Here is an 18,231-nt window from a genome sequence, read left to right as displayed (position 1 = left end):
GTGCTGTTGCCAGAGATATTATAGAAAGGAGATAGGAATTCAAAGAATAAAGGAACGTAAAACCCCCCACCCAGCAGACTGTCGACCAATCACGTTCACGTTGTCATGCTGTGTCACGCGGTTGCTAAGCTAAACGAAACCGCAATCCCTTCTCAAAGTCAGTGTATATACACTGCTCAAAAAAATAAAGGGAACACTTAAACAACACATCCTAGATCTGAATTAAATAAATAATCTTATTAAATACTTTTTTCTTTACATAGTTGAATGTGCTGACAACAAAATCACACAAAAATAATCAATGGAAATCCAATTTATCAACCCATGGAGGTCTGTATTTGGAGTCACACTCAAAATTAAAGTGGAAAACCACACTACAGGCTGATCCAACTTTGATGTAAAGTCCTTAAAACAAGTCAAAATGAGGCACAGTAGTGTGTGTGGCCTCCACGTGCCTGTATGACCTCCCTACAACGCCTGGGCATGCTCCTGATGAGGTGGCGGATGGTCTCCTGAGGGATCTCCTCCCAGACCTGGACTAAAGCATTCGCCAACTCCTGGACAGTCTGTGGTGCAACGCGGCGTTGGTGGATGGAGCGAGACATGATGTCCAAATGTGCTCAATTGGATTCAGGTCTGGGGAACGGGCGGGCCAGTCCATAGCATCAATGCCTTCCTCTTGCAGGAACTGCTGACACACTCCAGCCACATGAGGTCTAGCATTGTCTTGCATTAGGAGGAACCCAGGGCCAACCGCACCAGCATATGGTCTCACAAGGGGTCTGAGGATCTCATCTTGGTACCTAATGGCAGTCAGGCTACCTCTGGCGAGCACATAGAGGGCTGTGCGGCCCCCCAAAGAAATGCCACCCCACACCATGACTGACCCACCGCCAAACCGGTCATGCTGGAGGATGTTGCAGGCAGCAGAACGTTCTCCACGGCGTCTCCAGACTCTGTCACGTCTGTCACATGTGCTCAGTGTGAACCTGCTTTCATCTGTGAAGAGCACAGGGCGCCAGTGGTGAATTTGCCAATCTTCGTGTTCTCTGGCAAATGCCAAATGTCCTGCACGGTGTTGGGCTGTAAGCACAACCCCCACCTGTGGACGCCGGGCCCTCATACCACCCTCATAGAGTTTGTTTCTGACCGTTTGAGCAGACACATGCACATTTGTGGCCTGCTGGAGGTCATTTTGCAGGGCTCTGGCAGTGCTCCTCCTGCTCCTCCTTGCACAATGGCGGAGGTAGCGGTCCTGCTGCTGGGTTGTTGCCCTCCTACGGCCTCGTCCATGTCTCCTGATGTACTGGCCTGTCTCCTGGTAGCGCCTCCATGCTCTGGACACTACGCTGACAGACACAGCAAACCTTCTTGCCACAGCTCGCATTGATGTGCCGTCCTGGATGAGCTGCACTACCTGAGCCACTTGTGTGGGTTGTAGACTCTGTCTTATGCTACCACTAGAGTGAAAGCACCGCCAGCATTCAAAAGTGACCAAAACATCAGCCAGGAAGCATAGGAACTGAGAAGTGGTCTGTGGTTTCCACCTGCAGAACCAGTCCTTTATTGGGGGTGTCTTGCTTATTGCCTATAATTTCCACCTGTTGTCTATTCCATTTGCACAACAGCATGTGAAATGTATTGTCAATCAGTGTTGCTTCCTAAGTGGACAGTTTGATTTCACAGAAGTGTGATTGACTTGGAGTTACATTGTGTTGTTTAAGTGTTCCCTTTATTTTTTGAGCAGTATATATATATATTTTGATTTTTTTATTTCAGCTTTATTTAACCAGGTAGGCAAATTGAGAACAAGTTCTCATTTACAATTGCGACCTGGCCAAGATAAAGCAAGCAGTTTGACACATACAACAACACAGTTACACATGTAGTAAAACAAACATACAGTCAATAATATAGTTGAAAAATATGTCTATATACAAAGTGAGCAAATGAGGTAAGGGAGGTAAAGGCAAAAAAGGCCATGGTGGCGAAGTAAATACAATATAGCAAGTAAAACACTGGAATGGTACATTTTCAGTGGAAGAAAGTGCAAAGTAGAAATATAAATAATGGGGTGCAAAGGAGCAAAATAAATAAATAAATACAGTAGGGGAAGAGGTAATTGTTTGGGCTAAATTATAGATGGGCAATGGACAGGTGCAGTAATCTGTGAGCTGCTCTGACAGCTGGTGCTTAAAGCTAGTGAAGGAGATAAGTGTTTCCAGTTTTAGAGATTTTTGTAGTTTGTTCCAATCATTGGCAGCAGAGAACTGGAAGGAGAGGAATTGGCTTTAGGGGTGACCAGAGAGATATACCTGCTGGAGCGCCTGCTACAGGTGGGTGCTGCTATGGTGACCAGCGAGCTGAGATAAGGGGGAACTTTACCTAGCAGCGTCTTGTAGATTACCTATATGTTGAGAAACTTGCCTATTTTCCTCAAAAGTACATCATGTCACGATTTCAAAGCTATACGATACTACAAATATCAAGTTTATTATCTTACATCTCGGAAAAGATGTGTAATGTTGTACCTTTTGCTGACGAAATTCGTGCTAATGTTGGGTTTTTGACCTAGCGCCCAGTAGACTACCATTCACTCCATGAAGGAGAGCGCTACTTGTCCCAGAATCGCCCAGAATGCACCGTGCGGCCCATTGACGGAGCATAGGCAACGTTTCCCATCTCCTCAAAAGTATATCTGCCGTTGCGAATGCCAGATCCACTCTATGAGGCACATCGATCTGCAGGTTGAACATGGTGAGATTGTAGACTCCTAAATTGATAGTGCAGTTTGTTTAGCCGATTTTATTGCTAACTAGTTATTTCACATGCTGATATTGTCTTTGGTATTATTGTGTGTAGCTACGTTTGCTTGCTAGTTAGCTGTCACATGCGCTTACTTACAAGCCTTCAACCAACAACCTTGGAATTCTCTCTCACTCTCACTATATCTCACCTCCTCACCTCATTTCCTTTCCTTCCCTATCTCCCCCACCAAGCATATAAAGTGCTAGGCTAGGAGATGTGGATAGAATACACAGTAAATGTGATTACATTTGAGCAGCAGTCCCCTGCGGTGCAGTAGCTAAAGGTGGATCTAGCTCCTTTCACTAAACCTGGCGCTGTGGGGAATGGATTCAACCACAGAGCTTAAAAAGAGGGCATCACTGTATCCCAGGCAGGGTGGTTATCAGGGGAGAAGGGATTGGCCTATCTGGTGTGCTCTAGAGTGCCGTCTCACATCTCAATAGCAGACAGAGAACATGAGCCAAGTCCAGGTGCAGAACAGGGGCATGGTACTTACAGTCCTAGAACTGCAGGGATTCCTCTGCAGTAAGACTCATGTGCCTAGTTATCATCTACACTGAGTAAAAGCAACTGTAGGCCCAACCCTTTATTCTTTAGATTACTGATGAGTGCAAATGTCTACAACTATCCATTGATGGCATTTTCCATGTTCATGTGTAGATATAGAGTTGTACAAATAACAGCAGTTAGTAAAGGCGCCACAAGGTAAAGTAGTGATGTCGCTGTCTGTGGTACAGGATCAGAAACATGCAAATGACAGCGATGCTGCCGCTGTCCATGGAACCCGAACTGTCACATCATGAAGCATATTTGCCTCAGACAACAGCTTAACCTATTCTATGCACACTGGCCCATTGCCTGGGCAAACACGACACATCCAACTCTTCGTTGCAGCCGAGTGGACTGGACACGTCAAGCCGTTTCCCCAAAACAAATCAACACTGGCACCTAGTGAATGGATAATGCTGTATTTATGTGTTTATGCACATTTACATTTATTCTTACTTTTCTTTTCCGGTTGTAATATATTTCCCACATCCCCTTTAACTCGGGGTGTACAGCAGTCCCAACTATCCTGGGTAATGGAAGTATTGATCCTCGACATCTGAAGCCAAGGAATAATGGCTGAGGTGTGTGACAGCATTCTGAGTGAGATATGGGACGCAGAGAGAAATGGGACAAGAGAGGATACATTCATGGGTGGATATTCCCTATACCCAAACATGTCCTTTCCTAATGTGTTACTTAATGTATCATCTATCAGTCAGTGCACTACATGCAAATCTGATACAGAAATAGATACAGAAATAGATACAGAAATACATACATTAGAGGAAAATTCACTAGTTCAATAAAACAAAATCTCTCCAATACATCCCTTATTCCTATGAGAGACTCGAATCAGAAATGCTTTCTGAGATTCCTCTTGGAGACAATCCTTGCAGATTTAGGCCTGGTAAGGTATTGTCCATCTCCATTCTATATGATGGATGTTATCTAATTCCGCTCTGCATTATGTGAGCTACACATATCAAACCTACCGTCTCCCAAAGGACCAAAGCTTTTCCAGACAGAAGCAGATTGTGGATCCATGTCTCCCACACTGGGGACACGGGGGATAAGAGCCTGGCTCCTAGGGAGGAGGTGTGGTGCAGTGGCAGCTTTCTGACAGCGACTGACAGACTGACAGTCTGACACACACACACACACACACAGTACTCAGGGTGGTCAATCACCCTGTTACCTTAAATGACAGGCCAATGAAGAAGCACAACAGTTAGGCTAGATGAGAGATGGGTGACATTGAACAACATATCATATAGGACTATCAACAATAGCAAGACAATGCATTCAGTATACACTGACCCTGCAACAACAATTGACTAGGGTCCTTACTGTGAGACAGAGGAATTTCTTTAAATCCAAACTTAAATTCATAACGCAAGTTCTCTGTCCTAAATTGTTAATCAGAAACTGGGATCGGTCTACTGATTCCATTAACTCTGCATTAAAACATGGTAAATGCCAAATGTTATCAGCCTAATACAATAAACTGTGTATCCAAACAATTACTAGAACTCCTAATCCACTCTTATACTGCCTGATGCAGAAAATAAGTCTCTTACACACTATTTCTCCCAATGGATGCTCTCTTCTGTCCTCAGTAAAACTCTTCTATTGGGTTTAATGAGTCAAAGATTGATGGAACAGAATTAGAACACTGCCAACAATGGGTTTCAGAATGCTCTTTTCCTCCATCACCAGTGACAGACTCATTTGATTGCTACAGTGGGTACAGTGAGTATTAGGGTCTTTACGGTAGCAGTATGTTCAGTGAGTATTAGTGTATTTTCGGTAGCAGTATGTACAGTGAGTAATAATGTCTTTATGGTAGCAATGACAGCAGCAACATGTAAATGATTGGCAACTAGGTAGAAGTCATAAAAGTGAAATTCCCTCCTATGAAGTTTAAGGGAAGTTGAGACTTTTGAGGAGGGAAAGTATCAGAATATCAGGCAAAAAACAACCAAAAACCTCTTAGAAAGGGAAGGGAGCAGACTGTCTCAGCAGGGGAGAGCGATGGAGCGAGGGATCGAGAGAGAAAAAGCCCATGAATGTATCCTCTCTTGTCCCATTTCTCTCTGCGTCCCATATCTCACTCAGAATGCTGTCACACACCTCAACCTTTATTCTGTGGCTTCAGATGTTGAGGATCAATACTGCCATTACCCAGGATATTTGGGACTGCTGTACACCCCGAGTTAAAGGGGAGAAGCTTAGCCCCCATAATCCTGGCTGTTACATGTAACCCCCCTGGAAGCGCATGCGATGTTTCATGAATGTGACATGGTCTACAAAATGTAGCTGACACAAAGATGGCTACGCTTATCTCCTCATGAGGTGGCAATCCTTAAGTATAAAGCATGGTGTGTGTGTGTGTTCGCTTGTGTGTGTGTGTGTGTGTGTGTGTGTGTGTGTGTGAGAGAGAGTGTGTGTGTGTTTTTCAGAGAGTGTGTTTGGCCACCAGTAGCGGCTGGTTTGATTGACAGATAGAGATTGAAGGTGCCGGAGCTTGACCGTGTCGGTCTTAAAGCCAAAAGGTGAAATTAATAGGTCCCGTCATTGGTTTCACCACAACACCCACTGACCTACACCAATCAAAATACAACACATATGGTGATTGACACCTCCATTATGCCCAACCAGCACTCTAATGGGAAAAAAAACAGTACATCCATCATGAAGTAAACAAAATTTTATAAATGACAAATGGGGGGAAAAGTTTCAATAAACCATTTTGTCCACTGTGCAGTTTTATGATGTGTCGGAATCAACTGTGGAATTCTGTAGCACACTGACATGAAGCATGGCAAATTGAGTCCCAATCCTATTCGAAATGGGCAAGATAAAGTCCCTGGGAAATTTAGAGGGACAGAGAGGGGAGGGGGTGAGGAGGGAGGGATTGTGTGTGGGGGAAAACATTGGAGAGCGAGATGTAGGCAATGTGCAAGCACAAGGATGGGAGAAAAATACATTTACGTTATCTCCCACTATTCTTTACCGTTATCTCCCACTATTCTATAAACTAACTAAAATGTTTCCAAAAAATAGCCACTTAAATAAGTGTACACATATGGTTTACATTTTTCAAAGGTGCTTTGTTCAGATTGCCATAGTGAATATATGTGAGGGGTGCCCAACCCTGGGGTCTATTCATTAGTCGGATTCCATTGCGAAACGTTTTGTGTGTTGCAAAACGTTTTGCAACAGAAATTATTTACCGTTTACTCTAGGAACCAAACGGAAGTAAACAGAACAAACATAGCGAAACGGGGAGGGACCTACCTTAATTTGTCCAATAGTAACTTTTGTTTTCGTTTTGGGTAATGGTTTCCGTTGGCAAAATGTTTTGCAACAGACAAAACGTTTAACAACAGAATCTAACTCGTGAATACACCCCTCGTTTTGGAAACTAGTTTGAGGATGGGTAAAATCATAGAAATGTATTATATTTCTATGGGGCCAATGTCCTTTTGGGACCTTGGTTGTCCATGGCTGGGGATAGGTTTGTTTGCTAGCAATTAGGGATGGGCATTTGAAATAATTTCACTATTTGAATAATATCGTGACATTTTCGGATACCCGGATAGTCGAAAAGCGTTATTATTATTTTTTCTTTGTTGAAACTGCTACGCAGCCTGCACAACTCGGGAGATAAGGTGCACACTGCGGCAGGGCGGGGGATGGGCAGGGGCCTGTGCTGTGTAGCGGATTTCCCAGCAATTGTGTTACGGGGAAAAATGTATTGGTCGCGGGTTGCAGTTTTTGGGCTACTTCTAAATTGCACTACGGCCGCAATGGCATTTCTCTCTTATTTTATTTTTTATATATTAATAATTCATTTCACTGATACCTGCAGGCAGTGAGGCAGGCTGCTGAGTGAGTGGTGAGAAGGGAGGGCCTGAGGGGTGTTGAGAGAGCACTGCAGGCAGCTGAGTGAGTGAGTGAGTGAGTGAGTGAGTGAGTGAGTGAGTGAGTGAGTGAGTGAGTGAGGGAGAGGAGAGCAGCATGCGAACGCGTCATGACAAGCAATGGTGGGGTTCCAAAACTTTTTCACTCAGCCTCCCCTTCCAGCATTGGGGAGCATCCCGTGGCCCCATGTGAGCGCGTGCCACGTCTATTTCTTTGGGCACAAGCACTGTTCCTGGTGCAAACTGTTCACACCCCTCATTTCCTTAAATTCTCCACATTTTGTCATGGGGTGCAGAGAAAATGTGCAGTCTTAAAGCTCATCTACTTTCAATTTGAAACATTTTGCCATGTCTAATGTGTATTCGTGTGATATAAGAGTGACTCGAACATTTCTACAAAATCTATGAGCTAAAAAAACGAGCTAAAAAACGTTAGCTGACATGGGCTAGTTGATCTAGACAAGTTATAAATAGCTCTCTAAGATATGAAATGACTGCCATGACGAGGAAATCTGATATAGCACTACCCAATTTTGAAATGTCACCTTGTGCATTCTACTATTATAACTTTCAAGAGTAAATTGAAAGCCGGACTCAGTTCTTTTTGTTATGGTCCTCTGTAGCTCAGTTGGAAGAGCATGGTGCTTGCAACAGCAGGGTACTGGGTTTGATTCCCAATTTACCCACCTATATTTTTACCACTGCATCACTGATGACAAAGGATGTGAGATGTTGAACAATGGACTAACAGCACTAGCTAGTTGGGTACTTCTCCCTCATGTGGTAACTTCTCTCTTACAGCAAAATAATTGCAAAATAATTGGGCTATACCCAGGAACCCTGGTGGTGGGTGTGACACAGGTGTGAGAGAGAAAAGTAGTCATTAACTAGACAAACGTGTAAATGCCATAGGTTATATATCCCATCTGGCAGTGCCTGCCTTTACTGCATCAAATCAATGTAAAGAAGCTGCCAGATGTTAGCTAGCTAGGTAGCTAACTAGGCTAGTTGAGGCTATTTTTCTGAGCTCCTGTCCTTGTCTACAACAACTCCATTCAGATTAAACAACAACCTACCTGTCGGTTGCTCGTTGTAGCCTACTCCTTTTCATTTAGCTAACTTAATTCCATCATTTTAATTCCATTTTACATTAATTAGAGACCTCACACTTCACGTTGCTACACATGGAGCTTCTGACTGGTGCCAACAACAATCTACATGCGTGAAACCTATGTAGGCTACACACTATGTCTTTATGGGGCGCACGTCATAAAAGCTACATTAAAAAGTTATTATATTAAATTAAGAATTTCAAATGTCATGGTATATCCTTGTGTAGCAATGTCACCGGGAGCCTGCAAGACTTGTAGACTAGCAGTCAGACCAGGATGCTTTGTAGCAATGTCACCAGGAGCCTGCAGGACTGGTAGACTAGCAGTCAGACCAGGACGCTTTGTAGCAATGTCACCGGGAGCCTGCAGGACTGGTAGACTAGCAGTTAGACCAGGACGCTTTGTAGCAATGTCACTGGAAGCCTGCAGGACTGTTGACTAGCAGTCAGACCAGGAGGGGAGAGGAGGGGAGAGGTGGAGAGGTAGGAGGGGAGAGGTGGAGAGGTAGAGAGTGAGGAGAGGTAGAGAGCGGGGAGAGGTAGAGTGGGAGGCAAGGTAGAGTGGGGAGAGGTGGAGAGGTAGAGAGTGAGGAGAGGTAGAGTGGGAGGCAAGGTAGAGTGGGAGAAGAAGGAGAGGTGGAGAGGTAGAGATTGGGGAGGAGGAGAGGGAGACAGTATAAAAGTAGAGGATATAGTGGAAGAAACAAGCTAATATAAATTATTTCAGAAGTTCAGAGTTCCCCTTTGCTTCCATTATCAAAGAATGGAACATAATATTTGTAGATAAACATTTACAGCATTTACATATTTTCCCCAGTACCTTACAAGGGACCCTCTAATAAATCTATGAAATTAAATTCTTCACACGCACAGATATACACCTCTGCTTGCTAGAAGCATGTCTAACCGCAGCGTAACGATCCTTGCTTGTGCAAAGCTTCAATTACGACCCAAAACTTCCTCCATTATTTGACAGCTTTTTAATTTGTTGTGGTAGCAAGTTCCGTCAAATTCTTGACTCAGGGCCGATTCAATTGACCTAAAAAACTTTAGCTAATGCTTTACTTTGGAAAAATCTATGCATTTAATTCCACATTATTCATTTTTATGCCTTGCTTTTTCATTTGGTATTCAGGCCAGGAGAAGGAAAAGGTTGTGTGAGTGACAACAAAAGCAACAGGTCTAAAGTCATTATCGATTTGTTTGTGGAGAATTATGACTATAAAGGCCAGGAGGAATCTGCCCGGGAGACGAATGTCCTCTAAGAAAACCCCCTTATTCGTATTCTATCCGTTGATATGTCTTACATTTTACATTTTGTAATGAGAGAAAATTATGAAATGACAATTTGTTTTTGTGATTTCCACTCCCCAGTAATTCTCTTCACAATCTTGCATTTCTCTCTGTACAGACCATTTCTGGATGGAATACAGGTCTAAACTAAACAGAAGGATCCCTATAGCAGTGTTTCTCAAACCTCGCTTCTGGGACCTTCAGATGTTTCACAATTTTGTTGTTGCCCTGAACTATCACACCTGACTAGCACTACACCCGATTCAACTAGTCAAGGGCTTGATGATGATTAGTTGACAAGTTGAACCAGTTAGTTCTGAAATAGATCATGTAAAGGCTTGGGGTCCCTGAGGAGAGGTTTGAGAAAGGTCCTTGCTATCTGGGATCCTTGACATTTAAAATGGTTAAGGTAAGGGTTAAGGTTGGGGTTAGGTGAGGGTCATGGTTAAGTTATGGTAAGGACGTCCCAAGGATCCCGGATAGCACTAACGTTTGGGAAATGCTGCCCTACGACACTGGTCCTCAATAGCCACAGCTAGTCCTGCACCTGTCTATCCTAGCAGAAACCATCTCACTTCCAAATGACTACATTACAAACACAGTTCATCCTCCTAGAATACATCACCACGTTCCACTCCCAAATAAACCACCAACCAATGTCTCTAAACCTGGGACTTATCTCCCCACCTCAGAGTTGCAGCATGATCATTGTACAAAGAGAAAGATCTCGGTCCGAGCTGGGGCACTATATTTCATGGGTGTACTGTAGTGTGAGAGAGACAGAGTGGAATTAGATGCATTAGCTGGGAAATGAAACGTCTTAACGAAAAGGAGTGATGTTACTTTCTCGGGGGAAGTATGAGGTGGGAATGTGAAGCCTTATATTAAGGCTTGCACATCAATAACCTCCAAGTCTCTCCGTATTACATCATGGCTGAGCTCTACGTCATCTGATGTCAGTAGAGGTGACCCCAGGTTTAAGGACTAACTAACCTGTACCCCCGCACATTAACTAGGTACCGGTACCCCCTGTATAGAGCCTCGTTATTGTTATGTACATTTAGTGTTACTTTTTGATTGATTAGATTTCATTTTTTACTTTTGCTTATTTAGTAAATATTTTATTAACTATATTGCTTGAACTGCGTTGTTGGTTAAGGGCTTGTAAGTAAGTATTTTACGGTAAGGTCTACACCTGTTGTATTCGACGCATGTGACAAATAACATTTTAATTGATTTGACAAGGGATGACAGTAGATCCTGGTTGATCACATTAGTGATGAGCCCCTCCCTACTTTCAGGCTATGCTAAAACCCTACACCCCAACCCAAGCACTCCGTTCTTCCACCTACCGCTCAGCCCAACTCCAAGCTATTCTCTGTCCTGTCACCCCAATGGTAGAACCAGCTTCCCCCTGAAGCTAGGACAGCAGAGTCCCTGCCCATCTTCTGAAAACATCTAAAACCCTACCTCTTCAAAGAGTATCATAAATAATCCCACAGCATAATGTTTGAGGTTAAAAGGAAATGGAAGCACTTTAGGAAGTATTGCTAAGCAAAGAGATGTATTCAATCCACTAATACTAATGTGGATTTAACATAGAAACATCTCTATTTTTAGGATTTTGTTACAGTTAACTGGTGTTCTAAAGCCTAGTGTTTCCATTTCCCTTTCAGGGATAGGGGTAGGGAGCCAAATTGGAACAGGTGAATTGTTTCTTTTCTGACCCTGTAGTGTTTGGCCCATCTTAAAATATCAAAATGTCTTAGCTTTGTTCTGAAGTCTGGAACATACCACACCCCCCTGGGCCTGGATTCTTTGAAAACACACCATGTATAAAACTCCAACTACATTGGAACTTTTGTTTAAAATTAAAACCACAATTGAATCTAATGAACTGTAAGTCTTCACATCCATAGCGGCATCTATGAATTTGAGAGTGGTTACCTATCCCAACAATGTAACTTGGCGGGACTGGCGTTGAGCTGAAACACCGGATTATGTCTCAAAACTACATCTCAGTATAAAACCGATCTGCTGAGTCACTTTACAAGACAAGGATTGAGAGCCCAAACAACTAGAGAAAACTCTAAGACAAAGAGTAAAAATGCTAGCACATGGAAGCCCTGACTCATGACTTTATGATGACATGTCGGGACAAAGCGGGACCAAAATAAGCAGATAAATACAGTGTACAGAACATTAAGAACACCTTCCTAATATTGAGTTGCGCATACTCTGTTGAAAGGCACTTCAATCTTTTGTCTTGCCCATTCACACAATCCATGTCTCAATTGTCTCAAGGCTTAAAAATCCTTCTTCAACCTGTCTCTTTCCCTTAATCTAAACTGACTGAATCCAAGTCATAGACTGTTTTCTCTGCTACCGCACGTCAAGTGGTACCGGAGCGCCAAGTCTAGGACCAAAAGGCTCCTTTACAGCTTCTACCCCCAAGCCATAAGACTGCTGAACAATTAATCAAATGGCCACCCGGACTATTACATTGACCCCCCCCCCCCCCTCCCCCCTTCCATTTGTACACTGCTGCTACTCGCTGTTTATTATCTATGCAGTCACTTCATCCCTACCTACATGTATAAATTACCTCAACTAATCTGTACCCCCGCACACTGACTCGGTACCGGTACCCCTTGTATATAGCCTCGTTATTGTGTTACTTTTGAAAAAAAAATGTCTTGTGTTACTTTAGTTTATTTGGTAAATATTTTCTTAACTCTTGAAATGCACGGTTGGTTAAGGGCTTGTAAGTAAGCAGTGTAAGGTCTACACTTGTATTCAGCGCATGTGACAAATAAAGTTTGATTTTAAGTGGATTTAACAAGTAACATCAATAAGGGATCATAGCTTTCACCTGGTCAGTCTGTCATAAAAAGAGCAGGTGTTCTTAATGTTTTGTCCAGTGTATAACTAGACTGGGGAGAATTTAACAAGGCTGCTCTAGACCCTGATTTAACTCCCAGCCTTGAGAGAAGGAGAGTTTTGAAGGCTAGCACTAAGGGGGCCGCTATCCCATCAACAAACCACCTGCCCATGACTGTGCCCAATGCATAAAGCTCCTGCATCACACTCTGGTGCCTAGCTATGCCAAATGCATCAAGGTGTGACTCTCGCTCATAATTAAAAGCTGAATATCATTTAACTAGAAAAGTATAATAAAATATATTTTAATAGTGAGTGAGCGCTGTGCTCCATTCTCTTGGATGTTATTGTGATTTTTTTGGACTGCACCTCAACTTATTGAAGCGCTGCCGACTCCTTTCCAGGCTATGCCAATGGGCAACATCACCCCTGCGAACTCCATCGCCTTTGTGGGTGCCGGGAGTGGCAATGCACACACCTAGCGGGAATACAGCAACAACTTCCAAGAACAACTACCACTTATAATGCAGTCATAAATAAAGGTATCATTGTGCAAATCATTTGAATGCAGTCTTCATACAGAGAACAGGGACAGTGAAATTCATCAAAGCATTTAGCAACCAAAATTATTTCAATATGCAACAACTTACGATTCCACATTTAAAGAGCATTAAAGGTTAGGGCAAGCCCTTACCTTTTCTGATTTGGAGCAGGTGGTATTCTGTTGCATCTGGGTGACTATTAGCATGGCTGAATCGACACAGGACTCTTCAAAACGCACTCCTCTGCCTCCCCCTCCTCAACGGGAAAGTCCTCAGGAAAGTCTTTAGTGTGGAGTGGGAGGATTAGCGTAGCCCTCTCTCTCTCTCCCTCTCTCAAACACACACTCCAAGCTGTACTTTCTCTCTCCAGCGACAAGGCTCCTGTCTTCAGGGTTGTGCGATCCGTTCCCAAGGAGGGATGGGTTTGGAATGCGGGTGTGTTTCAGCCTCTCACTCCTAGTCGTCTTTCTTGCTCCCCCTTAATCTCGCTCCCTCTATAGTTCTTTCTCTATCCCTCTTTAACTCTCTCCCCCAGTCTCTCGATCCTTGTTATTGACTCTCGATTCCTTTGTTTGGTTTATCCGTCATTTCTTTCAACTCTTGACTCCCACCCCCTTTTTCCTCACTCTTCTCCCCACTCTCCCTGTTAATCTCTTTCCCACAGCGGTATTTTTCGGTGGGTTCAGCACCTGAGCTAAATTGGAGCTTTGAGCCTAAGCTGCAGGCTAGGTATAGGAGAGGCATCTGTCAGAATGCAGAGCCAAGAGTGTACTATAGCAACATTAGTGAGATAAAAGTATTAGGCTTTTCTTTTAAAGTGTGTGGGTGTGTGTTCTAGCATGTATGTGTGTACGATTGACTCAGCGAATGAAAGGGATTGTGTAATAATGTGAGAGAGAGAGAGAGTCAGAGTATTTAACTGAAGAGGAAGATGGTGGTTTGTGTGTTTGTGTGTGTGTTTCTATGTGTCTGCCCGCCAAACAATGGATCATTTCAAATCGATCAATTTAAATCAGTCCCAGTGTTAGTTAGGCTGTGACAAAGCGCCAGTGATATTTATGTACGCCACGTTGCAAGTCTGAAATTACGTTGCCTCCTCCGAGGATAGGTCCCTGGCGTAATACAAGATGCAGATTTATTTATGTAGCACTTTAGGCAGGGGCGTGGCAAGTCAAAGTGCCAAAAGGGAAAAAAGCAACCAATTTACGCTGGCACAACACAGGCAGCCTCAGCAAAGGCGCTTCCACTAAATGAGGGGCACGAGGAGGACTGGAGATGAGAGGGAGGGTAAAAAGGTGGGCTTGGAAAAAGATTGAGTTTCTTCCAAAAGATGAGTGAAGCATGCGTGTCTGTAACAAGTAATCTCAGCTTTCTATAAATGCTGTTTATCATTCCACACAACACAGAGACCTATCCATAGAGACTGGTTGAACATCACTAGGGTGACCACATTTAAAATACCAAAATTAGGGACACGGGATGATTTTGGGGGACAATATTGGGAGAGTGTAGCCCTACACATCTCCTTCCCTCTGCATCAGCGAGCTAATTGAAGCACATGTAGCGTAGATCTTATCTGTTGGAAAGATATCAGTTTGTCTCTGAGAATGGTTTGTCCTCTGACAAATCAACTGTAAATGTCGGTGTTCCTCAAGGTTCTGTTTAAGGACCACTATTGTTTTCACTATATATTTTACCTCTTGGGGATGTCATTCGAAAACATAATGTTAACTTTCACTGCTATGCAGATGACACACAGCTGTACATTTCAATGAAACATGGTGAAGCCCCAAAATTGCCCTCACTGGAAGCCTGTGTTTCAGACATAAGGAAGTGGATGGCTGCAAACTTTCTACTTTTAAGTTCTAGGTCCAAACAAAGAGATTTTCTGTTGAATCTGACAATTAATCTTGATGGTTGTACAGTCGTCTCAAATAAAAATGTGAAGGATCTCGGCATTACTCTGGACCCTGATCTCTCTTTTGATGAACATATTCAAGACTGTTTCAAGGACAGCTTTTTTCCATTTACGTAACATTGCAAAAATCAGAAATTTTCTGTCCAAAAATGATGCAGAAATATTCATCCATGCTTTTGTTACTTCTAGGTTAGACTACTGCAATGCTCTACTTTCCGGCTACCCGGATAAAGCACTAAATAAACTTCAGTTAGTGCTAAATACGGCTGCTAGAATCCTGACTAGAACCAAAATATTTTATCATATTACTCCAGTGCTAGCCTCCCTACACTGGCTTCCTGTTAAGGCAAGGGCTGATTTCAAGGTTTTACTGCTAACCTACAAAGCATTACATGGGCTTGCTCCTACCTATCTTTCCGATTTGGTCCTGCCGTACATACCTAAACGTACGCCACGGTCACAAGACGCAGGCCTCCTAACTGTCCCTAGAATTTCTAAGCAAACAGCTGGAGGCAGGGCTTTCTCCTATAGAGCTCAGTTTTTATGGAATGGTCTGCCTACCCATGTGAGAGACGCAGACTCGGTCTCAACCTTTAAGTCGATATTGAAAACTCATCTCTTCAGTAGGTCTTATGATTGAGTGTAGTCTGGCCCAGGAGTGTGAAGGTGAACGGAAGGCACTGGAGCAACAAACCGCCCTTGCTGTCTCTGTCTGGCCGGTTCCCCTCTCTCCACTGGGATTCTCTGCCTCTAACCCTATTACAGGGGCTGAGTCACTGGCTTACTGGTGCTCTTCCATGCCGTCCCTAGGAGGGGTGCGTCACTTGAGTGGGTTGAGTCACTGACGTGGTCTTCCCGTCTGGGTTGGCGCCCCCCCTTGGGTTGTGCCGTGGCGGAGATCTTTGTGGGTTATACCTGGCCTTGTCTCAGGATGGTAAGTTGGTGGTTGAAGATATCCCTCTAGTGGTGTGGGGGCTGTGCTTTGGCAAAGTGGGTGGGGTTATATCCTGCCTGTTTGGCCCTGTCCGGGGGTATCAACGGACGGGGCCACAGTGTCTCCTGACCCCTCCTGTCTCAGCCTTCAGTATTTATGCTGCAGTAGTTTATGTGTCGGGGGGGCTAGGGTCAGTCTGTTATATCTGGAGTATTTCTCCTGTCTTATCCGGTGTCCTATGTGAATTTAAGTATGCTCTCTCTAATTCCCTCTTTCTCTCGGAGGAGGACCTGAGCTCTAGGACCATGCCTCAGGACTACCTGGCATGATGACTCCTTGTTGTCCCCAGTCCACCTGGCCGTGCTGCTGCTCCAGTTTCAACTGTTCTGCCTGCGGCTATGGAACCCTGACCTGTTCACTGTGATTACTATTATTTGACAATGATGGTCATTTATGAACATTTGAACATCTTGGCCATGTTCTGTTATAATCTCTACCTGACACAGCCAGAAGAGGACTGGCCACCCCTCATAGCCTGGTTCCTCTCTAGATTTCTTCCTAGGTTTTGGCCTTTCTAGGGAGTTTTTCCTAGCCACCGTGCTTCTACACCTGCATTGCATGCTGTTTGGGGTTTTAGGCTGGGTTTCTGTACAGCACTTTGATATATCAACTAATGTAAGAAGGGCTATATAAACAAATTTGATTTGATTTTGCTGAGCTCGTGCGAAATTTGGTGATGTAGAAAAGAGAGACCACGTGTCTTTTTTATGATATTCAGGGAATACTTGGCCAAGGAAACATTTCTGGTTGTTATCAGGGAATGTAAACAGTTACAAAGAGAGATCTTTAAAACGTAACTGAGTGAATTTGCAACAAATATGTTGAATTAGCAACTAATTAACATGTTATAAGGTAATTTCGCAGAACATGTATCTTTCAGTCTAATACGGCTATTTACTAATACGTAGCTCTTCCTTAGAAGCACGCTTTTTGAAAGTGGTTAACTGTCCTGTGCACATTTTGCTGGAATTTAGGCAAAAGGATTTGACAAATATGATTGGTTGATGATATGACAATGGCCTACTTCTCAGATTACACTGTGCAGAATATCAGATCTTATCAACGATTGGATTACATCACCTGTACCACATCCTGATGATATACACCGAGGGTACAAAACATGAAGAACACCTTTCTAATATTGAGTTTTTCCCCCATTTGCCCTCAGAACAGCCTCAATTCATCAGGGCATGGATACTACAAGGTGTCAAAAGCGTTCCACAGGGATGCTGGCCCACATTGACTCCAACGCTTCACACAGTCCTTTGGGTGGAGGACCATTCTTGATACACACAGGAAACTGTTGAGCGTGAATAACCCAGCAGCGTTGCAGTTCTGACATAAACCGGTGAGCCTGGCACCTACTACCATAGGCACTTAAGGCACTTGAAAATGTTGTCTTACCCAGTCACCTGTTGAATGGCACACATACACAATCCATGTCTGAATTGTCTCAAGGCATAAAAATACTTATTTGACATGTCGCCTCCCCTTCATCTACACTGATTGAAGTGGATTTAACAAGTGACGTCAATAAGGGATCATAGCTTTCACCTGGATTCACCTGGTCAGTTTATGTCATGGAAAGAGCCGGTGTTCTTAATATTTTGCAACCTCATGGTATATCTTGTCAGAAGCATAACGTGACTGCAAAAGAGACAGGTTAGAATGTAAATTCTCATCAAATGAATATGAAATCAGTGAAATACACGACAAATATACCTTTTTTAATAAATTATTGGTGTTTTAATTTGTTGATAAAATGTGGGACTTGATTGTTTGGTTAAGGGACAAAGGTACAAAATGCAGGATTGTCCCGCCCAATCTGGGACGCGGTCACCCAATACATCACACAACCTTGACGTTACTCTGATATAAACTAAAATATGAAGGATTGCAGTTAACTTCAAGTAACTTACAAGTCACCATTGACAAGGGTAAGACTAGTGGCTTATGATGACACATACACTGTATAAATACAGAAGTGTGAAGTCATTGATAAAAAGACCAACAGACAGCAGCGGCAAATAACATCTGGAGAACAAAACGGAAATAAATCACAGAACACCACACATACAGGATCTTAATTTGAGCCAGTTTGCTACAGTAGTAAAATAATCCTACAGCAGTAGGAAATGTGAATTATTATGTGGATTATAATTAATGGACATTTTTGTAGGGGTTGATAAATGTTTTATTTGGGCAAATCAAGT

The 18,231-nt window shown here is 43.3% G+C and overlaps 1 protein-coding gene across 3 annotated transcripts in view; it reads right to left on the bottom strand.

Annotated features, from left to right (window-relative positions):
• Positions 1-18,231, bottom strand: part of dpp6a (dipeptidyl-peptidase 6a) — a 386,275-nt gene that overhangs the window by 236,017 nt on the left and 132,027 nt on the right. Inside the window, exon 1 of one of the 3 annotated variants that reach the window (XM_029694054.1) lies at positions 13,259-13,861. The exons of the other annotated variants lie outside the window; for them this stretch is intronic. Within the exon in view, the coding sequence (XP_029549914.1) occupies positions 13,259-13,312 (54 nt within the window). The 5' untranslated portion in view covers positions 13,313-13,861. Of the gene's footprint in view, positions 1-13,258; positions 13,862-18,231 lie in introns of those variants that run through there. 3 annotated transcript variants of the gene reach the window in all.

This window comes from Salmo trutta, chromosome 2, assembly GCF_901001165.1.
Source record: "Salmo trutta chromosome 2, fSalTru1.1, whole genome shotgun sequence".
Taxonomy (NCBI): domain Eukaryota; kingdom Metazoa; phylum Chordata; class Actinopteri; order Salmoniformes; family Salmonidae; genus Salmo; species Salmo trutta.
The sequence above is the reverse complement of the archived record's forward strand: the minus strand, read 5'-3'. Positions and strand labels throughout refer to the sequence as shown.